General features: G+C 58.9%; 2 protein-coding genes across 3 annotated transcripts; both read right to left on the bottom strand.

The window, feature by feature from the left end:
• Nucleotides 1-4,776: 4,776 nt before the first annotated feature.
• LOC142420695 (induced myeloid leukemia cell differentiation protein Mcl-1 homolog) lies at nucleotides 4,777-9,472 on the bottom strand. Its single transcript, XM_075524879.1, has 3 exons — nucleotides 8,857-9,472; nucleotides 6,725-6,972; nucleotides 4,777-6,229 (listed from the first exon to the last, which is right to left on the bottom strand). The coding sequence occupies exons 1-3, from the start codon at nucleotides 9,455-9,457 to the stop codon at nucleotides 6,113-6,115; spliced, it is 966 nt and encodes a 321-aa protein (XP_075380994.1). The 5' UTR covers nucleotides 9,458-9,472; the 3' UTR covers nucleotides 4,777-6,112.
• A 4,896-nt stretch (nucleotides 9,473-14,368) lies between these two features.
• LOC142420629 (alpha-endosulfine) lies at nucleotides 14,369-22,114 on the bottom strand. Of its 2 annotated transcripts, none has more exons than XM_075524764.1 (3): nucleotides 21,923-22,082; nucleotides 18,455-18,580; nucleotides 14,369-16,591 (listed from the first exon to the last, which is right to left on the bottom strand). In XM_075524764.1, exons 1-3 carry the CDS (start codon nucleotides 21,977-21,979, stop codon nucleotides 16,421-16,423), a joined length of 354 nt encoding a protein of 117 aa, XP_075380879.1. In that variant the 5' UTR covers nucleotides 21,980-22,082; the 3' UTR covers nucleotides 14,369-16,420. The 2 variants fall into 2 exon arrangements, with proteins under 2 accessions (XP_075380879.1, XP_075380881.1); XM_075524766.1 differs by having other exon boundaries at nucleotides 16,458-16,591; nucleotides 18,354-18,580; nucleotides 21,923-22,114.
• Between the last annotated feature and the right edge of the window lie 572 nt (nucleotides 22,115-22,686).

The following is a 22,686-nucleotide window of genomic DNA, read 5'->3' as shown; positions in this document are numbered from 1 at the left end:
TCCAGAGTGCCCCAGGGATGTTGCTGGGCTTTGCAGACACCCAGGCTGGGTGTGGGGTGCTCAGGGGGGTTGTGTGGCTGGGTGCAGGGGGCTGAAGGCCAGATTTGGGGCTGGGCGTGAGTTGGTGCTAGGTGTAGGTAGGTGCAAGGGCGGGTGGAGGGGGTGCAGGGTGGGCGCAGGGTGGGTGTAGCATGGCTGTGGGGATTGCGGGTGGGAACAGGGGCTTAGCTGTCATGGTGCCCTGCAGTGCTCGGTCAAATGCAGGCCAGGGGTGCAGCACAGGGTAGTGGTGTGCCTGGCCAGGGATGCTGAAGGGACACTGGCAGGGACACCAGAGTGGATGAATGCAGCCCCCTGGAGCGGCCCCCAGCCCTGCAGCCCTATGCCACCCCCACAACCTCTCCCACTGGTCATCGCTGCCTGGAGCCCCCAAGTCCCCACACCTGGCCACGGAGTGCCCTGTGTCCCGTCCCACAGGTGCCTGACTCTGACGTGCCCTGTGTCACCCCTCACCATGGATCCCTGGCCATGGGGTCCTCTCTGTGTCCCCTATCCCCATACATCCCAAGCTATCGGGTGCCCCCGATGTTCCCAGCCCCACTGTTCCCTGGCCATGAGGTGCCCCATGCCTTCTCACCCCACCCCATCCTCAGCACAGTCCCCATGTCCCCACAGTGCTCCCAAGCGTGCTGGAGGGCACCCAGGCATGGGATACACAGTGCCTGACCCCCAAGAAGACCCTCAGCACCCTCTGTGCCCCCCACCTCAAACCCAGCACCAAGCACTCCTGCAGCACCCACCCCTGCACCCTGGAGCTCAGTGAGGAGCTGGGTCAGGGCAGGAGGGGGGCTGAGGTGCCAGGACACCATGGTCCCCAGTGCCCTGTCCCTCAATTTCCCCCCCACCAGCAGACAAGAGTTGCAGGGAGACATACCCCAGCTATGCAGTGGTGGTCCAGACCCAGCTCTGCATCTGCTGTGCTACCTGCGCCCACAACTCACCACTGCCACCCGCAGCCCATAGCTCCCCAGAACCCCACGGCCACCCCCGTCCCACAGGACACCTCCAGAGGGACAGCAGCCACGTGGGGCAAACTAATTTGGCGTCTCATCTGCTTCCCACAGAGACATGGGGGGATGGACCATGCGTCACGCATGCCCCCATCGGGGGCTGTGCTGCTCCACAGCCTGCCCCCACTGTCCCCGCAGGCACTGTCCTGCTCGGGGACACCCCAGTGTCCTGCCTGTTCCCTGCTCCACTCCCAGGCACCCCACAGGATGCGTGTATCAGTGGGGTGTGGGACTGGGGGTGAGCCAAGTGGGATAGGGTTGTTCAGGGGCGCTGGCCACGGGGGTGTCAGCAGCATGCCAGATGCAGGGCTGGGGACCGGGTGCTGGCCATGGGCATGGGTGCTGCCAGAACATCGTGTCCTGCCAGCACATTCCTGCCTGAGTCACTGCCGATTCCTGCCTGGGCAGGTCCACGGCCACAGCCCCACAGCAGCCCCATGCTGGCGCCACACAAGGCCCACACCAGCCCCGCTCCACCCTATGCCCTGCAGCTGGGCTAGCCCCACACACACACACACTCAAACCCTGCCCCCCCCCCCCCCCATCAGTGCACATATACATGTATAAGTGCCCATACCCCCACTCACCCCTATGCCCCCCCCACCTTATAAACCCTATAGCTGCAGATCCCCACCCACAACCTGTACACCCCCTCTGCCCTATACACCTTATAACCCCTGTACCCTGTACTCCCTAAAGCCACACAAACACCCCTGTATCCCAGACTCACCGTTTACACCCCATACCTCAATACACACACCCTACAACCCTCATCACTCCCATGCCGGGGGGAGGGGGGGGCCGACGGGACTGAGGCGTCCACGCAAGGAGGAGAAGGAGGGGCCAAGGCCTGGGCCCCAGGGCCAGGCTTGTGAGCTGGGGGAAGCCGGGAGGGGTGTCTGCTACCACCTCAGTGTCACCCCAGGGCCTGGGAGGGGGATGGGCCGCACCGGACGCCTGGGTTCCTGGAAGAGGCCCACGTGACTTCCCCATATGCTATTAGCAGCCCTTGTTGCTGGGCAGAGCTTTGCGGGATGGGCCAGAAGCCAAGGGTGCACCCTGACACCCGGCCCTAGCACCCCGAGAGGGGCCAGAGTGGGTGGGGGCAGTGGGGCCCGACCACTGGGCTCAGCTCAGGGAAGGAACAGGATGGGACCCCAGGCGACCACCCAGCCGGCCTGGCCACACACCCTTCCAGTGGGAGCGGGGGGGATGAGTCCTGACAGGCTCATGACAGGAGTGCAGTGACATCCCCCGCCTGCCAAAACCGACAACCAAATTATTTGTCATCTCAGCCCAAATGAGTCACCCACCCCCACACCCGGCAGCCTCTCCCCCGCAGGGACAATCCCAGAGAACTTGGCAGGGGGGGAGCAAAATGGTCCCCAGCACCCACCCAGATGACCGCAGAGCCATTTCTCTGCAGGGGGGATAGTTGCTGCTCCAAAAATCCCCTCTCCCCCCAGAGCCTCCCAGTTTCAAGGACCTGTCCCCAGTGTGTGTGTGGGGGGGGAATCCTGTCCCTGCCCAGTCCCCCTGACTCAGCTCCCAGGGGCTCCTCATGGACCCAGCTCCACAGTGCACCCCCCCCCCCCAAAGCCACCAATTCTGGAAGGGGGCTACACCGCCTTGCCCCACAGATGGGGGGTGGTGTCCCCCCTAGGGCAGGTTGCAAGGGGAAGCACTGTACCAGCAAGATAGGGCGGCAGCTACCAAGCAGCTCCCCAACCTCCTGGAACCCCCCAGAAAAAAAAAAAGACACATTTGGGGAAAAAGCAGCCCAGGCTCCTGTCACGAGAAATAACATGAAATATTAACCGAGCCCCCAATGCAGGATTGGGGCCACTGAGGCAGAAATAGGTAGGAATCAGGTTTTTTGCCCAGCCAGGGGATTTTCTGCATTTGCATTTGCATGTGCCCCCCCCCCCACCACCACCCACGAGCAACGTCAATGTGAGCTTTCAAACTGAACTGATGGCAGAGGCAGCAGGGCCAGATCCTGGTTCAGCCCTGTTTGGTGCAGAGGAGGCAGGAGGAGGGGAGGGTGCTGCTTTTCCAACACTTCCCCTCCTACCACTGGGCAGCACCCAAAAGCCCAGCTGATGGTGAGAAATACCCACCTGCCCTCTTTCCCAGGAGTACCAGGCAAAGGGGGACCCCAAGTCAGCCAGGCCACATGCTGAAGATGCCCCTAACCTGCAACTCCCCGGCACACTATCAGACAGCGGCCGCTTTAATTCCCCCACCCCACCCCCCACCCTCTTATTTACACAAGAAGTTCAGAGAAGTCAAAGCCGGCTTCTGCGAAAAGCCCTCACTGGAGCGGAAGAGGAAGCCCCGGTTTATCGGCACTGAGCCAGGCATTATCAGAGCGCTGTGGCCTCCAGGAAGCGCTAGCAGCCCCTACCCCCTCCGCACCCGCCAGCACCTTTGCATATTTCCATGGCAAAGGCCCAGCTTTGCATGAAGGCCCCACCACAGCCCAGGGGACTGAACAGGCCCAAAATAGCCCACAAAGACACAGCATTAAAAAAAAAGAAAAAACAAACAACAAAAAACCCACACCAAAAAAACATTTTGCAATATCCACATAGCAGGGCTGAGCCACCAGCTTGTTTTCGGTAGCAAGGGCCTCGCCAGCACTGCAGGAAACTTGTCACCTCTCCCCTGCCTCACCCCATCTGCAGTAAGGCTTGACGGCCCATGGGGCTGGAGCCACCTGCACAGTTTTTGGGGTAGGGAAGTGCTTTGCCCCTCAGGAGAGGGATTTCCCAGCCAAGGCTCCCACAGCAAAGCTGGCCCCAGCAGGAGGAAGCTGTTCATCAAACCACTGCCTGAACGAGGTCTGCCCATAACCGGGCTGCACCCTCCAGCCCCAGGCAGGCCGCACGCTTCCTCCGTCCCCGACCAGGCAGAGGAAGGACAAGACCAAAGCCACACAGTGGCTCCCCCGCCTTGGAAGGGGCGAGGAGCACAGCTCACCCCCAGGCCCCTGGAAGAGTCCCCCTCTCCTTGAGGCTGCAGGCCCCTGCCTTGCTGACACAGAGGGTGACAAGCCCCAGCTGCCAAGCGCAGGCACCCAGGGGGCCACAGCACACTTTGGGGCGCCGCAAGAAAAGACGTTTCCGAGCGTGCAGGCACTGAGCACAAGGTGCCTCACGGACTTTCCCCACCCACGTACACAGTGAAGGAGAAGAGCGTCTCAGCATGGAGCAGCTCTGGGGAACCCCAACAGGTGACACAAGACACCCAGAGCAGTTTTCCACAGCGGCTTTCTAATAACCAAGAGGCTGTGGGGCAGCATCCATGCTAATAGGCCCACATCAGCAAAGCAGAGCAGGAACATTTAGCACATCAGCATCTCGTTACAGGAAATGGAAAGTTTTATACTAGAGGATTGGGAACAAAAGACATTTGTTGACAAAACTAAGTGCTTGTTCAGCAAACAAGCAGGCCTGACAATATATTTCAGCTCTCCACTTGGGTTTCCATCAGGCATCACTCAGGCTGCAGGTCAAGCACCATAGACGAGGATGTTCCTCACTGTGCCTCTGTCCCACAGAGTAGAGCTCCCCAAGAACCAACCCATCCATGGTCTGAGGACATGAGGCGGGTGAGCGCTGCAAGCCCACCAAGAAGCAATGCTACCAGCTGGGGACCAGGGACAGAGCCCAGGGCCGGCACCAATGGACTCACACAGTTGCAGTCCATTGCCGACAAGTTTTATTCTGCTCCAGAATGTTTACATTCAAACATCAGCTTCGTTTGACTCGTGGCTCATCAAAATGAAAGGAAGACAAGGAAGCGACTGATACAGACTTCCACAGCTCCCCACCCACTAGAAGGGCTAGAATAACCAAAAAGATTAAAATAAACAGAAACATCAACTGTTGCCAGCAAGCCATGTGCACAATGAGAGTCCACCAGGCCACTGATCCTTGCTATGCTCCTTGGCAATGTGGCTCAAGTACATCAGAGAAAGTCTCGCTTGGAGTCAAGGCAGGAGAAGGCTTTGCCACAAAAATGCTACTTCACATGAGGAATGAAGTACAGTGCACCCATAAGCAGTTCTACCACATTCAAAATTCACCCTTTTTGTATCATTACCTCTGTAAAAATGTACATATTCTACAGATTTATATTTACAGGTTCTCTACAGCCTCCCCCCTGCATGTGGGGTTTTACATACTTACAAATGCACTCCCTATTTTTAAACTGCCTGTGTGTGGTGAGTCGCATCAGTGTAGCCAAGATCAGCCAGACAGGCCAATGCGGCTGCGCTGCAGCTGGCTGTGGTTACTGCCCTGAGCCTCGCCGAGCCCACCCCCAACACTCCTCTGCCTGCTCAGTGACCTGTCTGAAGCCCTGCTGGGAGCAAAGGGGCCATGCAGGGCTGCAGCATCCCATGTTCTGGCAGCGAGTTGCACGTCTCTGCTGCTGGCATGGCTCTACTACTTCCAGAGGGCGAACGTGTGCAGAGCCGGCAGTGGCCAAAGGCCTGCTCACCAGCACACCTGGGGGCAGGCACAGGCTCGCACAATGCCCAGCATTCAATGCTTCTGCTCCAGCAGAAAAGCCGCAAGTTTAGGCAGGACTCCAGCAGCAGAAGATGCTATTTCCAGAAACCCACAACCACAGCCCTGAAACATCTGCTCCACGCACAGCTGCTGTGCCAAGCCCAGGAGGCTTCAGTCCAGACAAGAGCTGCTGGTGCTCACTGGCTTGCTGCTAAGCAGATCGGTTCCCTCCGGGATAAAACTGAAGCAGTCCACTTGAGCTTTCTGTCATCATCCTCTTGAAGGAAGCAGAATATCAATTCTTCCACTTTCTGTTCCCAAAGCAATAATTCCTCATGGGTACCCACAATCTGACTGGATCACACCTTCCTTCTTAGGAAAGGATTGCTCAGGGAACACCTAGATATTCTCCTCGGGTCACTCAAGTCCAGCTTCATAAGTACTCACAGGAGGAAGTGATCAGCTCACCAGCCCCAAACAGAGCCAGTCCACCCAGAGTTTTGTCCCTCTGCTGCATACCCTGGCTCACCGGAACATGTAGGCCAAGCTTGCTCCCAGTCCAGCCATGCCTGCAAACGCCATCAGTACATTTCTGATGCTGCCTTCTAGGTCCTCGACTCGAAAGAAGTCAACAAAGCCCTCCTAGGAGAAAGAAGGGAAAGTCATTTCCCCGCCAGCCACCCTTCTTTGGCAGGAAGGCATGGAAAGCCTTTTTCCTTGGCAGAGCAGGCTGGCGTGCAGCCTGCCCAGCACATCCACCGAGTGCGCTCCCCCAGACTCATTACAGCCACAGCCTGCCCCACAGAGGGGGCAATCAGGAGACAGCACCAAAGCAGCTGTGGACCAGCTTCAAGCAAGCTCAGCGCACCCGGGACTGACTCGGCTGCGGGAATGCTGCCCCTCTGCACTGGGCAGGGGCACATTTTTAGGTCAAGACTGCTTCAGGCAGCTCATTGTAAAGAGCTCCTGGAACATCAGAACTCCGGCTAGATGTTTCAGACTGTGGTTTTAACTGGAGCAGTGAGTCATCTCTGTGCTTTGCTGACACACGTGGTTGTCAGTGAGCAGGTCACAGAAATAGGAAAATACTGGATTGTTCTGAAAAGCTTGCAGTGTTCAGGACAGGCAGTGACTCACCCAGCCTCCCTGGCTCACTAGCCACTCGCGCTTAGATGAGACGAGCGCATCCGTGATGATCCCTGCCAGCGAGCTGATGCACTTCTCCTGGTTTATGCTTTTCAGGTGTTTCGCAACAAAGGCACCAAACGAGATGAGCGTCACCACTCGACCCCAGTTTGTTACTCCATCACTGAACATGTGGGCAGCCACTTCACACACCAACTGTAGATCTTCCTCTTTCTGGATTTCCAGCTTCCGAAACATTCCTGCAAGAGATGCTGGTTTAGAGGCAGGCACACACATGACACTGAATACCCCACAAGGCCACCAGTGAGAAGATGCAGCCCCCATGCTCTACATCCAAAAGCTGTTAAGAGTCACTGCTGAGTGTCAGTGACAGAGAGCAAGTACCTGGCTGCTTCTGCAGAGGGCTCTGCTACTCACACTTGCCTGGGCCAGACAAAAAACAGCCCATAACCCATTTCTAGTTCCTTCCTCCCCACCTGAGGCACAGCTTCCATCTCTGTGCACGTCACATTCCCCTATGTCACAAGGGCTTTAAAGCCCCACCACATCAGAACCACAGCACAGAAGTCAGTTTCCAGCCTGGCGCAAGCCCTGCCCCTCCAGCTGAAATGAGGGACAGTCACCTACAACGAGGCAGATGCGTTGCCATTTTATTAATGTGGTTTTAGTGACTGCATCAACAGAATTTCCCAGTTTGGCCTGCAGTGCTGCCTCACGAATAAGCAAACAAGACAAGCCTTTACGAAACTGAAAGGCATTGCTTGTTATTGCTCAAACTAACAGGAAGCCTTCCTGAATCCAGTTCCTCTTCTGCACACACAAAGGTAACCATCCCTACAGAAGCCTCAGATACCAGCACCAGCCCACACTGGTCTGAACATTCCTCCCAAGTGTGGCTCATTCAACAAGCACGCCCATGAATTTGGCCAGGGTAACTGAACCCACAGTCAGCACAGCTAAGGATGCGAGGAAGAAACTGAAGCCCTTTGCATTAAAAACAAAAAACTGGAACATACTCCCGCAAGAAGGAAGGCATTTCACCACACACTGTCTCAGGAGGAAACACAGACGCTACCCCTTCTGTGTCAGGCACCATCCTGATCTGAGATCAGATGTCGTACAGCATTCCAAAAGCAGTCCCAGCACGAGCCCAGAGGCCAGCAGTTCAGCCCCACTACCCATGGCTCAGGCTAGCCCCAAAAGAGCTCACTGCCAAGTTACATGAAACCAGTCAAAATGGTCAGTTCTCATTTCTAGTACATTCCCAGGACACTCTGCAGTGAGAACACCTGCTCATCCAAGCCCAGGCACTGGGGTTCAAGTTTCTATGGCTATTCTAGGATTCATCAGAAATGAGCAAAATCCATTAAAACAGCTACAACCCAAGCACATTGTCCAAGAGAATTTCTCCCCCAGAAACCTCGTTCCACCCAAGCCAGGGGTGTGAGGAGTTTAAACTCCTGAGTTAACTAATCTTGGGGCACTTGGGATTATTTGCATATAGTTATGCTGAACAAAGCAGGATGCAAGGAGGAACTGGGGCTAATCTGTAACTAAATTATCTCCTCTGCACACGTTACCAGCGGTTTTTCTGCCTCCCAATAGAACAAAGTTCAGTTTCATTTTTCATCACTTCTCAGCTGTTTTAACTCCCTCGAAACCAGGGCCACATCCCATCCGGTAAATGACCGGACCGAGAGCTCAAGCACCACCACCACCCCCCTTCCCCTGGCTGGGGGGTGGGGATGGCAGAGAGGCCTTACTCCAGCCCCAAGGGCCAGCTCCAGCCTAGGCCTCTCCCAGCCGCTGCTATGCAGCCTGCAGCCCCCCCACACACACACACGGGGCAAAGGGAGCAGACATGGGGGCAGGATCTCCCGGCGATCCACATCCCTGTACCCCTCTCTTCTAGGGACAAGCCCCCAGAGACCCCCACGACTCCACACTGGGAAGGGATGGGACCGGAGCCCATAAATCACCTCCAAAGGAGGGAAACTGGGTCCCATGCACCCCCGTGGCCTCACGCCCTCCTGCCCAGGCGGGCCCACAGCAGGACCCGAGGCGCCCCCACCCCACACACCGCCCGTTCCCCGCCCCTCGCAGAGGAGCTGGCCGCCAGTCACCCTGGAAGGCGAGCTCGTGTTTCTGCATGACGCCGTCGCCGACTCTCCGCAGCGTCTCCAACGCCTTCTCCATCACGGCATCGCCCGACCTGCCAGGCCCGCTTAGCAGCCCCGGGAAGAACTTCTTCACGCCGGGCTCAACCTCGCCGGCCACCTCCCGCAGGTACCGACTGATGATCTCCAGCGAGTCCTGCCGCAGCCCATCGGGCGGCTCCGGCAGCCCGGGCGGCGTGCCGGGCAGCGAGTCCCCCGCCGGGCCGCGCTCAGCCTCGGGCTCGCAGCCGTCCAGCTCCTCCTCGGGGGTCCACAGCGCGCCCGGCCGCGCCACGGGAGGCAGCGCCGCGCAGGGGGCCGCGCCACAGCCAATCAGCGCGCGGGGTACCTCAGGGCGGCCGGCGGCTGCCCAGGTCCCCGCGGAGCCAATCAGGCCCCGCGGTACCTCAGCGGCGGCCGCCGCGCCGGGGGCTGCTGCGGCGGCCGGCGGCGGGGCCGGGCCCCCCCCCGGCGAGGCGGGCGCCGAGGCGGGCGCCAAGGCCGGCCCGCTGCCGCCGCCACAGCAGAGGTTGAAGCCGATGACGGCGTTCCGCTTCACGGCGAACATGGCGCCCAGCCCTCCACGGCAGCGACCTGCGCGGGCGTTGAGTGTCGCTGCCGCTTATATGGTGGCGGTGACGCCACGCGGGGTGCGGCGGGGCGGGGCGAGGCCGCGCCGGTTCCACTTCCGGCCCTGCTTCCGGCGGGGCCCCGTCGAGGGAACGGTACCATGGGGGTGGGGGCCACGCCTCGCCTGGCCGCGGCTTTTTGGGGTGAAAAAGGGGCGAAATGGTCGCCGCCTCCGCGGAGGTGCGCTCCCTCCGCCGGACCTTGCTTCGGCCCCACGACACCGACGCCCTCCCCCTGCCCCAGGCCCTGCCAGGCCCCACACCGAGTACCCCCCCCACCCCCGGTGCAGCCGGGCCCTGCTGTGGACCCCCGGCCCTTCTTGGTCCCCTGCAACAGCCCCGCAGTACTGCAGGGTACCTCCGTGCTGGTACGCCGCCCCTCCCCCCCCCCCCCAGCACCACCAGGCCCTGCCATGCCTCCCCCACCCCAGCACCACGGGGTGCTGCAGTGCCCCAAGTCCCCCTGGCAAAGCTGGGCCCCACCGTAGCCCCCCCATGGCACGGGGTACACAGTCCTTGCAGCCTGCACCATTTTCTGAGGGGCCACATGTTCCTCCCCTGCCTCAGCCCTAGTTTTCTTTCTGGTTTTTGCAATACAAAGCATCCCCCGGCAAGGCCGTGAGCATGCAGCCAGCAGGACTGAAGCCCTGGCACATGCGGGGAGCCAGGACGCCCTTGCTGGTGTACGCCAAAAGGGCTGCTTGGAAGTGGGGAGTGTGATGTGCTCTGGTGAGACCCCCCCCCGGGGCACTGCATCCAGCTCTGGGGTCCTCAGCACAGGAAGGACACAGACCTGTTGGAGCGGATCCAGAGGAGGCCACAAAAATGATCAGAGGGCTGGAACAGCTATGCTACGAGGACAGGCTGAGAGAGTTGGGGTTGCTCAGCCTGGAGAAGAGAAGGCTCCGGGGAGACCTTATTGCAACCTTTCAATACTTACAAGAAAAATGGGGATGGACTTTTTAGTAGGGCCTGTAGTGACAGGACAAGGGTGATGGTTTTAAACTAAATGAGGGGAGATTCAGACTAGATATAAGGAAGAAATTGTTTACACTGAGGGTGGTGAGACACTGGCCTAGGTTGCCCAAAGCTAGATGCCCCATCCCTGGAAACATTCAAGGTCAGGTTGGACAGGGCTCTGGGCAACCTGATCTAGTGGAAGACGTCCCTGCTCACGGCCAGGGGGGTTGAATAGATGACATTTAAAGGTCCCTTCCAACCCAAACTATTCGATGATTCTATGTTGCTTCCCACCTGCTCAGCATTTTACCTGGATCTGGTTAAAGCCCTCTCTGACTTTGGCTTGCTTAGCTGGATGCTCATGGGGAAGTGCACCATTTCTTCCAGTCATCGGTGGGTTGCCTCACATCTCTCCCGTTATTTGCAAACTCCTTGCATCCGCCGGCTCCGTGAGGGCTGTGGTGTCACAAAGTAGGGCAGTGCCCTGTGACCTCGGGGCTGCGGGCAGGATCCAGCCATCTGTGAAATGGCTGGTGGGTGCCCCCAGAGGCCAGACCTGCTCTGCCATCACCCATCACCTGGGACACCCCAGGGGCACTTTGGCCAGTCTCGGCATCGCTAGGGCACCGGCTCTCAGTTGTGGTCTTCTCTGGCCACAGGCCCCTCCTTCACATCCGGGACTCTGCCTGATGCCCTCAAAATCTGCACCAGTTAGGGCAAAATTTAGCTGGGGAAGAAGCCTGTGCCAATGCAGGTGGCTTTGCTCTGGGCAGTGAGGAAGGAAAGGAGGTCTCCCAAGCACCCCTTTGCCAGACCCCTTGCCAGGACCATGTCCCTGGGCGCTGCACTCTGCTCCATCGCTGCCTCTCGGAAAGGCCAGGATGGAGGGAGAGGCATGGGGGCAAAGGTGGCTGCCGTCCTGCAGAGCTCACTCACCTGCAGGGGATTTCTGCCTGTGGAGCCAAGCACCAGTGCAGCTCAACCCTCTCCAGCCTCAGGGCCTTTTTGTGCCTAACAAGACCCCACACACTGGAAACTGGCATTTGGGGCCCCCAGAAATCACATCCCCAGTTACCCCCTCTGAAAGCAGGAAAGAGTTTCTCTGCAGGCCCAGATGGCAGACAGGTGGCCAGGCCAGCAACGCCAGGGACACATGCCAGGGCCTCTCTGAACCACCGCTCTGTCCAAAGGCCACCCAAATACCCTGCGGCAGTGGAGCTCCAGCCCCCACCTAGGAAGGTGACATCAGCCCCAAGTCATCCAGCTGAGGTGCTACAGCGTCACCAAACCAAGACATGATAAGAATGAGATGCTGGACCAGGGGCCGCAGCATGGGAGGGTTTCTGGTTTCCCCTGCAGAGGCAGGTGGGCTCACTGCTGAACCCCAACAGCCCTGTGAAAGGGATCCGGGAAACTCCCACCCACCCTGACAGCAGGGCCTTGGGGGCAGGGGATCCTTGGGATTGGGGGGGGGGGGGGGGGGGGGGGACGACACAGGGACGGGGACAGGGAGGGAACCCCAGATGTGGGGAGAGAACACCAGCACAGCTCCTCAAATGCGTCTTTCCGCTCCAGGGAGGCAGTGAGGACACAGGGAGCTGCCACTGTTAAGAAGCCCCTGTCTAGTCAGCATTTTTGGGGATAGAAACTGCAGCAAACCCAAGCCTCTGTCACTGTCCTGAGCATCAGCATGCACCAGCAGGAACAGCAGAGGAGAAAGCTTCAGTAAGCACAGGGAACAGCACCATCCTGAATGCCCCAAAGTGCTCTTGACCTGGATCTTGCAAGAAGCAGGGACGTGCATCCACCCCATGTGCCCCTTCACCCCCTCACCAGCTCCTTTCCCAGCTGCTGCCCCCACAAACCAGGGCAAGAGCACAACCGGGTCACACTGGGGTCCAGCAAGACAAAACCCAGCCCCCTCAAAATCCTTGCTGTGGCCCCAAGGAATGCGTCCTTGTCGGGAAGCGAATTCTTGGCACCCGGAGCAATAACAGAGGCGAGGTCGGCTTGCTCTGGCAGCTTGGGGCAGCGCCCGGCACATATTTCCCCGGCAGTTCCAAGCTTTACAGCACAAACAAACACCGGCACATACTTGGCACGAGGCTGGAACAGTGCGTCCCTGTGCAAACACCCAGCCCTGGCCCCTGCTGTGAGGTGGGCTTGAGGGGCTGCAAAATGGCCAACTGGGGGTGGAAGATGCAGGGCAGAGGCTTCAGGCAGCTCTAGGGAAGGTCAGTGGGTTTGTCTGAACAGCGGCCCACCCCAGTGACGCCATCGGCTGGGCTGTTAAACTCTAGAAAGGAAAGATGTGACATCAAAGCTGAAACCCCAGAGTTAAAGCCTCCGGGATGGCTGCCAATGGAGACACAGAGGGAGCCACAGTGGGGCGGTGTGGGAGGATGTCACTGTGGGGCAGCCCTGACCCCTGAGGAGGGCACCAGGAGCCCCTGCCCCACAGCATGGAGGGGGGGCAGGGATTTGTTTAGAAGGCAGGAGGATAAAAACCACCTCCCCCTGTGCTCCCTCCCCTGTTTCTCAGCTGTGAGCGATGGTGGCTGGTGGCCCCGCTTGGCCCCTGGCCCCTGTGGCTGCAGAATGGGATGGACCCCATGCCCCCCCCTCCGCCCATGCACATCCAATACACCCCATGGCCCCATTGCTGCACACCCACACACCCCATACCCACCCAAAACACACCTTCTTGCCCCATGCACACCCCAGAGCCCTATGTATACCCCACGGCCATGTCGCTGGGGGACAGCCCCACGGAGACACCAGGGCCCAGCACATATAACCCCATAGCCCCCCACACACCCCCATAGGCCCCATCACCAGGGTACAGTCCTACAAACACCCCACAGCCCCACTGCCAAGGGTTGGCCGCCTGCACAGCCCATAGCCCCATTGCTAGGGGACAGCCCCATGCAAATCTGACAACCCCACTGCTGGGGGTCAGCTCTCCCTGCACCCTATAGCTGGGGATGAACACCCCATGGCTCCATTCCTGGGGGACAGCCCCACACACACTCCATAGCCACACAGCCCACAGAGAAGGGTACCACACTGCTCACATATCCAGGGGGTGGGGGAGATGTTGCACAGTGTTAGCTGAAATGAGCCCTGAAAGAGGAGGAGGAAGAAAGGGCAGAGACTTTAAGCAATTTCGCCGAGGCCCGTCAGGGTCTCTCCATGTGCCTTCTCCCACCCGGTGCCCATCCCTGGGGTGCAGGAGCATGGCCACACCTGCCTTCCCCGCCTCAACAAAACCCCGCATGGGCTCAGCCAGCCAAAGCCCTCCCTCTGTGCCCCATCCCACCCCACGGCTACACTTTGATGGCCTTGCTCAAGCTGCACAAGTCCCTCAGCACCCCAACAGTTGGTGCTAAATGTGTCTTTCCTCCTGCTGGTTCACCCCAACAGCCCTGGGGACATCGAGCCTCCCACCGCTACCAGCCTCATCCTTGTAGTAATATTTTACGAGGAGCAGAGGATGAGAATGCAAAGGCCTCCGAGATCCAGGGCAGTTCCCACTGCACCCCTTCCCATGAGAGGTGGGCAGTGGGGCAGACAGTATCATCACTCCCTCGCTGCCTGCCTGGCTCTGGGGGTGGAATGGAAATAACTCTGCTCCACAGCTACTACCCTTGTATGGAATTGCTCTTGCTGGTTCTCATCCTGTGTTGTCACAATCACTTCCCCTCCTGTGCAAGCACGCCTGGCATTTCCGGAAAACCAGGAAAGCTGTGGTTCGAGAGCTGTCCCCTCCCTCTGCCCCCTCTCAGCACACAGGCAGCCCCCAAGCTGCAATGCCTCTTGCATTCTTCACTATATTTCCTTTTTTTTTTTTTAAAAAAAAGCAAGCATAGCACTTTAGAAGAGAGGAGAGATGAACATGTAAAAAATTATATATTTTTTTTATATATATGATTCATATCTATTTACAACATGGCTGGGACAACAGAACATCCAAGGAGGTTGCACAGCCACTGCCAGCGCCACCCTGGCCAGGTCACTCAGGGTCTGGAAAGGTAACGGAGACCAAAGCACGGACCCATGGTACCAAGTGGGCAGCCCTCAATCCCACTACACTCCTTGCCCGCTCCACAAAGAGAAAACTGTCCTCCGTGGCCATGGGGCCGGCAACGGAGCCCCTTGCTCAGAGTGCCCTGATGAGTAGAGCTCTGGCTGGTTTACTCCAAACTACCTGAAGGCAGACACAAGCATCTGAGCACACCCTTAGCAAACACTCTCCTGGGAAGCAATACCACGTTCCTTGCTCCAGCCAGCAGCAGGAAAGCACGAAACAGGTTCTCAAGACAGCCTGAGTCAGCCAGCCAAGAACATATGTAAGGAAAGCCATGCCCTGCCTTGGTTTCTCCTGACCTGATGGGAATCCCTAAAGAAAAAAAAAAAAAAAAAAGGAAAAAAAGAAGAAAAAGTCCACTCAACTTCTCGACTTCCTTTTGCCCACATGCCTTCAAAACTGGGCCTAAACCGGGCAGGTTTAGCACTGCCCTGGCACAGGTATGCCAAGACCTTCTGCTGCACAGGATGGGAGGCCGCTTCATCTCCGCTGCGTGAGGAGCGGACAGTATATGCACCGAGCACGCACATTGTTCTGCAGGCTGGAGCCATCACACCAACTTTTTGTTTTGTTGTGGTTCCCCACCCCCACCCCCGGCCTGGAACAAACTAAAGGCAAGAAGAAAAAAATGGGAGAAAAAAGAAAAGAAAGAAATCAAAGCTTGGGGTGCCTGATGTCAACACAGGTTTGCCTCTATGCTCCTCTCTTCCTAATCTCCACACTCTCTGTCTCTGGTGTTTTTTTCCCTTCTGGGGTGGTTATTCCCAGTCCTGCCTCTCTCCCTCCAGAGATCAGCTCCAACAGCTCACATCTGTCTCACTGACTGCTGCTGGCCCCCACTTTGTAAGCACTGAAGTCTGGGCATGAGGCAGGGGCTGCATGTGACCAGACAGGGCTCTGACTGCCTGCTTGGCCACATTCTCACAGTGTCCCAAGCGCCCTGCTGCTGGTGGGATTCAGCTCACCACCTTTTGCCACCTACCCAGCAGCCGGGAGAGGAGCTGTCTCTCACCTCTGCCAAGGCAGACAGCCTCGCTGGCCAGAACTGACCAGGGAGAGAGAAACTGTCCCCAAACCCTCTGGGGCAGCTGTGAGCCTCACACTGTGCCCCTCCATCACAGCCACACTTGGGTGCAGCTGTGGTGGGGCTCTACCCCCGAAACAGCAAATGCCTCATCGCAGCTCCAAGCCATGAGGACTGTTTCAAACACTGCCCGTCCCCCCTCCTACAGCCATCAGACACATCCTCCCCTCCTGTGAGCTCAGCTGCTTTGTCCAAGCAGGGGACAGATCCCAGGCAGTTCAGCCCAACAACACAGCCACGTAATTTTTTGTGTATCAGCTAATTTCTTCACTTAGCAGCTCTAACGCACACACCTAACTAAACTTCCAGATCATGTAGTACACCTTTTGCCCAGCCAGTTCTTCCTCTGCAGACACCCAACACCTGAAAAGCATTCACACACCACAGCTCCAAGCTCTCCCCTCCTACCCGGTACCAAGCAAACAGCAAGCGACACCTCTGAGCACTTTCCTGCTTCTCCTGGGGCCGCTCGACTCTCCCAGCGAGGAGGCAGCGCTTCAGTGGCTCTGCAAGCGAGGATGGTTTCAAACAGCATGAAAATTAAGGCAGCAAACCCACTCGCTAAAAAGGAACGGCCCAATCAAATCTGCCTGTGCCTCCCAGGCTACTGACACCTCTTGCTCGCCTTCTCGGTTTTGGTGTGTGTTCGCTGTAAATACTCAAATAACTATGTGGATTCTGGTGCTCCCGTCCCTATGGTACAGTGAAGTTCAATCCATTTAGCCAAAAGAAAAAAAGAAAATAGGAAAAAACCCAGCCTGTGAGTGCAGGCTACCCTGCCAGCTTGCTGGTTACAAGCGAGGATTTTCTCTGCGGGAGGTCCTGAGGTGTCGGGATGTGATCTCCTGTCACCAGGTTCTTGTCTGGCCCCGCAGTTGGCAACTGCTTGTTCTTCATCTTTGCCTTGGCCATGTTGTAGTCACCAGAATCGAAGTATTTTTGCTGGAAGAGGGAGAGGAATTTGGGTTACTTTGATTTGCAGGAGTGTGGGGACACAGCAGAGATACAGACACCTGACCACAAATACAATCCTTTAAGGAGCTGCTGGGGTTGCTCAAAACCAAGTCACCAAAACATCATGCAAGGGGAAAATCCAAGCAAGGGAGCCTGGCCCGATTTAAAAGACCTTTAGCACCCACCCACAAACCCCAGAGGGACTCCGACCTGCCCCAGCTGGAATAAGCTTTGCCCCATCGCAGCTGCCTGTCTGACTCAAGACACCAAGGTACATTTTCCTCCTTTCACCCAACTTTGGGTGTTTGTAGCCTGTGAACTTTCACTGCTTGGTGTGGCGCTTGCTGGGTAAAGACCAGGTTTGTCCTGCTCTGCCCTTGCACCACACTCAGGGTGACAGGGATTCAATCCTGGTCCAGAGACCCCAGACAGCCAAACGCAGGCACAGCCACATCAGCAGATGTCTCCAGGCAGAGGCTCAGCTACAGTGGCAAACCCAGGGGACGTTTGCTGATACAGTTCATTCTGGTTTGGTAAGCTGATGAGCCAGTGTGACAGAGGCAGGATTTTCTCCCCAGGGAGCACAGCCTGGTCGGTGCCAAGGCCTTCGCCAGACTGTCCAACAAGCGAAATGACGCAGGGAAATGCCTGCGAAGACACGCCCAGAGTACACCTCCCTGCTGCACAGCACCACCGACCCAGGGTTCAAAGGGCATTTTTCTCCCTTATCACATACATCACTATGGGACTCTGTGCTCCTTCACGGTACTGCTTCACCCCCCACAGCAGCATAGGAAAAGCTGAACACCAAAGCAGAGCTTGCGCTGATGCTACAGACAGGGCTTTGCTGGGCAAAAGGAGCTCTGAAGAGCCCAGTTCTGCCCCAATGCACCATCAGCCCCAATGAGCCCAGTCCCAACCAAAAGCCCTTCCCTGCCTCCACACCAAGGCATTAAACAACCCTCGTTTCTGTGCTTGCTTTAAGAGCTGGTACCTAAAACAGTCCTGGTGATCACATCAACAGTGAGAGCGAGTGTGCACAGCAGCTGCTCAGGCAGAGGGGACAGCTGTCAATACAAACTGAAAGGGAAGCAGCAGGACAGAGCCAAACGCTGCGCAGTGTGACACAGAGACACCGTGTGTTCAGAGCTGGGGAAGGCACGCAGCCACTGGCTGCCAGCAGCTCAGGAGGGATTTACGTTTTCTGCACCAGCCTCCGCAAGGAGGAGAGCCAGCAGTGACAACCCAAGCAGGCTACAGATGGCTCTTCTACAAGATGGAGAAGGATTTAATTACATTTCCAGGGAGCACAGTCAGACAGTTGGCTTTTTACACTGGTGCCAGCAATGGAGATGCTGCCAGCTGACTCACTGGCATTCTCAGTGCCCTTTGCACCAGCCCAGAACAAGGCAAAGTGCAGACCAGAGAGAAAAACTCAGGCCAGCAGCATCTCGGTGGCCCACTGAACCCCAGGGGAGCACAGCAGCAGGTGGGGGGGGATTTATGCACTTGTTTCACCTCTAGACCCCAGGTTTCGGGCCAGGGTTTGGAGGACAGGGTGGGATCCACTGCTGGGGGAGACACGTAGAGCAAAACCACCCAAGAAGCGGCAGCTTTTGGATTCTGAGCAACAAGACCTTCTCACTTGACCACAGCAGCCCTCACTGCTTTGGGCTTGTGCCCACTGGGTGCCATGTCCAGCGCAGGCACTGAAAGGAGCCTGGCCCATGGGTTCAAGAGACTTTTTGACCTGGGGAATTTTGGTGTGACTCCTCTGTCCTGGTTAGAGCTTGGCTGCCTGTGCCATTGAGGGAGGAGAGGACGCGGACGAGCAATGGCTAAGAAAAATACCCCTTTCTGCAGTCTCTTCATGAGGAAGTCGGAGCCTCCAGGCTTCTGGCCTAGGTTGGGGTATTTGGCCTTCAGTTTCGCCTCTTCTGCTCTCTCAGGGGTGACGGTTTCCTTCTCTTGTGTGTCCTGAAAAACAAAGAGGGGGGGCAGAAAGCCCTTCAGTCCCACAGAAACACACACACCTGTGATGCCGTAACACAATATTCAGCAGGGCGTCCAAACCCCAGCACCTGGCTTGCCAAGGAAGGTGTCATCCCCTGGAAAACCCAGACGCACTCAGAGAATATTACAAAAACACCTTCCCAGCCAGAAACAGCTTTTGCCTCCAATACCTGTGGAAATAGGCTGAGACCCTCTCCCTGCCTCCTTCCCAGACGGGAGCCCCTGCAGGTGACATTTGGCTTTGCAAACTGGGCTTAAAACATCACTGCAAATTGCTACCGGACAAGCGTCTTCCCCTGACCAGCAACAGGTCAGACCAGCATCGACAAACACCAGTCCAGAGCTGCCCAGCATGACAGGCTCCGGCAGCGCACTGCAGTGCTGGGAGGGTTCAGCCTTGCTGCGCCCCGTTGCAGTACAGCTGAGATGGAAGAAACCCTTCTGCTCCAAAACCAATTTATTGGGAATGACAACAGGCACAGGCAGCAAAGCAGCGTTTTAGTGCCTCTTTCACAGCCACAGGAGTTTCAGGATGTTCCGGGAAGGCACCCAGCCCACTTGAAGCCTGGGACCCCTGGGGCCAATTGCAGCAGGAGGCGCCAGGCCCTGGTTGTCGCCTGGTCCCTCTGCAGGGGCTTTGAGACACACACACACACACACCCCCCAACCCAGCTATTGAAGAAGCATCAGCTGAGCAATGATGCCTGAAAGGGGGGTTCCCAGTGCAGGGCTTGGGACCTGCTCCCCAACCACCAGCCTCTCTGGGATCTGCAAGGAAGGGCTGCAGGCCTGGGGACAGGAGCTTCAGTCTGGGGTGGGAAGGAGTCAGGGTCCTAGCAGGGCCTGGAGAGCCTCACCCACAGCAAGGCCGAGTTCTGGCTGGCCACCAGTCCAGCTCCAACAGGAACACGTCACTGCTGGCCACCTCTACCAGCAGCCACCTGGGGCCAGGCCACCACGCAAGTGCAAGTTGCTGTTTCACGGGATGTTGGCAAGGGGTGTTTTTCATCCCTGTTCCCTTTCCAGCAGGGACAATGCTGGCAGACTTGGCAGCAGCAGCTCTGCTCCTGCCAGCCCAGCTGCACCGATGGATGCCATGTGCATCTTCTCCCCAGTGCTGAGGCCCTGAACCTCTCCCAGCCCACCAGAGATGACACACTCCATAAAATAAGCATGCCAGAACACTGCCACCACAAGCCTCTGCCCCATCTGTGAAACAGGAAAGCCCTCGGCATCGGACAGGACCAGCAAGCTGGCAGGATGAAGGTGGCAATCATGCAAGGTGGAGGCAGGTGGGATGGGAGTCCCAGACTCCCCAAGGATGAGGCACTGAAGCTCGGCCTGGTGATGTTAAGGGGACGTGCTCCTGTGTGTTCGACTGCCGGGACTTCCCTTCCCAGGTGGCCAAGAGCGGAGCTGGAGCCCGCAAGCCCCCAGGTTGGAAAGCATTGCTGGCACTGCAAGAGGTTTCCAATGTGATCTTCTACTGGGGCTGACCCGGGGAAGAAGCTTTTTGCAGCATGGCTTCTCCCCCCAGAAGCTGTGACAGCACGCACGCGAAGGCTGCCACGGAACAGCTCCTTGGCTGCATCGCGACAAGACAAAGCAAACCTGAGTTAATGGCAGCTCCCGACAGTCACAACTGGGACAACTGGAGCTGGGAGCAGCAGCATGATGCGCAGGCTTGGCACATCCCACTCGGAGCCCCAGCCACATAGGCTCCTCCTCACGCCCCCATCCATGGGGGTCCCCAGGAGATCGAAGGGGGGAGCAAAGGCGGGGGAAGGTGCTGAGAGTCTCGTCACGATCTTCAGCTCCTGCATGCTGCAGGGCTTCGCCCACACACAGCCTGAAGGAGCCTGGCTCTTCTTACCCGTCTCCATGACAGCTCCAGGAATAAGAGCCGCGGCCAGTGCACGCCAGTCAGCCCTGCCACAGAGCCAGGCACCCCACAAGCCCCAACATCAGATGGGTCGAGGGGGGGGGTTGGCAGCAGGAGCTGAAGCTTTGCCCCCCACAACCCTTCCATCATCTCAGCCTGATCTCCTCAGTTCTTCATCTCCAAGTCTCCTTCCTCCCTGCCCAGCTGCAAACACCACTGGCTCCTGTCACCCAGTCTCTCCCACACTGTCTGGGGTACATCGCTGCACCCTGCTGTTTGCCCACCTCGTGGGCACCACTTCTGCAGCACCTGGCAGAGTCAACACCGCGCCAGCGTCCTTAATACCTGCCAGCAGACCCCGGGGCTGCCCACGGCGGTGCCTCCCATCATGTCCCTCCACCATGGAACAGCGCCCACCACCTTCTCTCAGTGCCTGAAAGGCAGCACAACTGCCTCCTTCCTACGCCCACCCCCAGAGCTAAATTAACACCAGGGAAGTGGAAAAAGCTTCTCCTGCTGCGACGTCAAAGCAAGGCCACGCTGGCCACAGGGGGATTGCTGAAGGTGGCCGGCAGCGGGGGAAGGCAGCAGCTCTGCCTGCACCCCGGAGTGCGTCCGACTGCCCCGTGGGGGCTCAGGCTCGCACCCGGGGATGCAGCAGCCGCTTGAGCCGCCTGGAACCATTGCCCAGCCCCGCTCTCCGATGCCAGCCTGGTTCCCCCGATGCCTGCAGGCAGCTCTGCCCCACCGGGGCCAGCAACAAGCCACAGCTAGGGCTCATCGCTCGTCCACTCAGTCCCTGCGGTGGTCCAAGGGGGGAACCTGGCGAGGCTGAAGCCAACGCCGGTTTTCGGGGGGCTGCGGCACCCCGGCGTGCCCGTGCCCCTGCCCCGAAAGGGCCTCACCCAGCTGCTGATGGGGCAGCCGGGTCCCCCCGAACCACACAGCCCTCCCCCCAGCCCGCAGCCAGGCCCAGCCCCTCAGCAGCGGGGCGCACCCCAGGGCAGCCCCCAGCCCCCCGCCCAGACACCCCCGCGGGCCGCACCCGCCAGCTCCCCCTCCCGCCCCAGCACTCCCCAGGAAACCCCCAGCCCCCTCCCATCCCAGTAAGCACCATTCCGGTACTCCCCAATACCCACAAGCCCCCCATGCCAGCGCTTCCCAGCACCCCCTCACCCCAAAGCCCTCTCCCACCAGTGCCCCCCAGTATCCCACAAGCCCCCACGCACCCCCCCACGCCACCATCGAGACCAAGCTATCCCACCACTCCTGCCGGAAGTCCAACCCCCACCAGCCCCACATCCAATGAAACACCAGCATTCATCAGAAGGACAACAGACTAACCAATCCGCGCACAGGGCTGTGAAGACCAACGTGCGGCCGAGCCAATGGGAGCCGGCCGGGCCCGCCCCAGGGTTCCCCACCTGTTTCTCCTGCCCAGTCTCCTCCGCGCGGGTGCCGGTACCGAGCGGGGCTGCCATGGCGGGGGCTCCGCGCTCCCTCCGCGCCCCGCGCTCCCTCCGCTACGTCCGGCCCCGCGCTCTGCTCCAAAATGGCCACCGCCGCCCCCTAACGCCTCAGCTGACTGACAGGCGCGCTGCCCAATAGGCATAGGGAGGCGGCCGCGGTGACATCATACCTGACCAACCAGCGCCCGCGGTGGAGGCGGGGAGAGTGGCGGGGCGGGGCCGCCCCGGCTGGCGCGGCCACTGGCCCGTGGGAAGTGAGGCAGCACAACGTGGGCGGGGCAGGGGGCCCGGGCTGCAGCATCCCCGGCCCCGCCCAGCGCGGCGCTTTCCCGCCGCGGGAGCGGGAGGCGACGCCGGGGACACCCTCACACGGCCCGGCCCTCCTCGCCCTCCTCCTCCCCCCGGGGAGCCGGGGCCTGGCAGCGGGGCCCCCACGGCCACCCCCAGTGCTGCCGGGGCTGGAGCAGCTGCTGGCGGGGTCCGGCACCCACAGCAGCGCGAAACCTCCAGCGCAGGGCCCGGGGCGGGGGGAGTTGGTGCGGCTCCTGCCCCCCTCCCCGGCTGCCTCACCTGCCCGCTCCCAGCCCCCACTGGCAGCGGGGACCCCTGCCCCGGCCGGCTGCGTGTGTGCTGGGTGCCGCCGGGCCCCGGGAGCACACCGCGCTGCAGCACCGGCCCCACTCGAGGCGCGGCGGGGGAGAGGCGCCTGTGCGAGGAGG

This window comes from Mycteria americana, chromosome 25 (genome assembly GCF_035582795.1).
Source record: "Mycteria americana isolate JAX WOST 10 ecotype Jacksonville Zoo and Gardens chromosome 25, USCA_MyAme_1.0, whole genome shotgun sequence".
Lineage (NCBI taxonomy): Eukaryota > Metazoa > Chordata > Aves > Ciconiiformes > Ciconiidae > Mycteria > Mycteria americana.
The sequence above is the reverse complement of the archived record's forward strand: the minus strand, read 5'-3'. Positions and strand labels throughout refer to the sequence as shown.

Excerpts from the sequence above, each read along its gene's own strand:
- LOC142420695 (XM_075524879.1), bottom strand. The coding sequence starts at position 9,457 with ATGTTCGCCGTGAAGCGGAACGCCGTCATCGGCTTCAACCTCTGCTGT. Across the intron at positions 6,973-8,856 it reads ACACGAGCTCGCCTTCCAGG|GAATGTTTCGGAAGCTGGAA; the intron begins GTGACTGGCGGC and ends CATCTCTTGCAG. Across the intron at positions 6,230-6,724 it reads TAGTGAGCCAGGGAGGCTGG|GAGGGCTTTGTTGACTTCTT; the intron begins GTGAGTCACTGC and ends TCTTTCTCCTAG.
- LOC142420629 (XM_075524764.1), bottom strand. The coding sequence starts at position 21,979 with ATGGCAGCCCCGCTCGGTACCGGCACCCGCGCGGAGGAGACTGGGCAG. Across the intron at positions 18,581-21,922 it reads AGACTGGGCAGGAGAAACAG|GACACACAAGAGAAGGAAAC; the intron begins GTGGGGAACCCT and ends TTTGTTTTTCAG. Across the intron at positions 16,592-18,454 it reads TGAAGAGACTGCAGAAAGGG|CAAAAATACTTCGATTCTGG; the intron begins GTATTTTTCTTA and ends TCCCTCTTCCAG.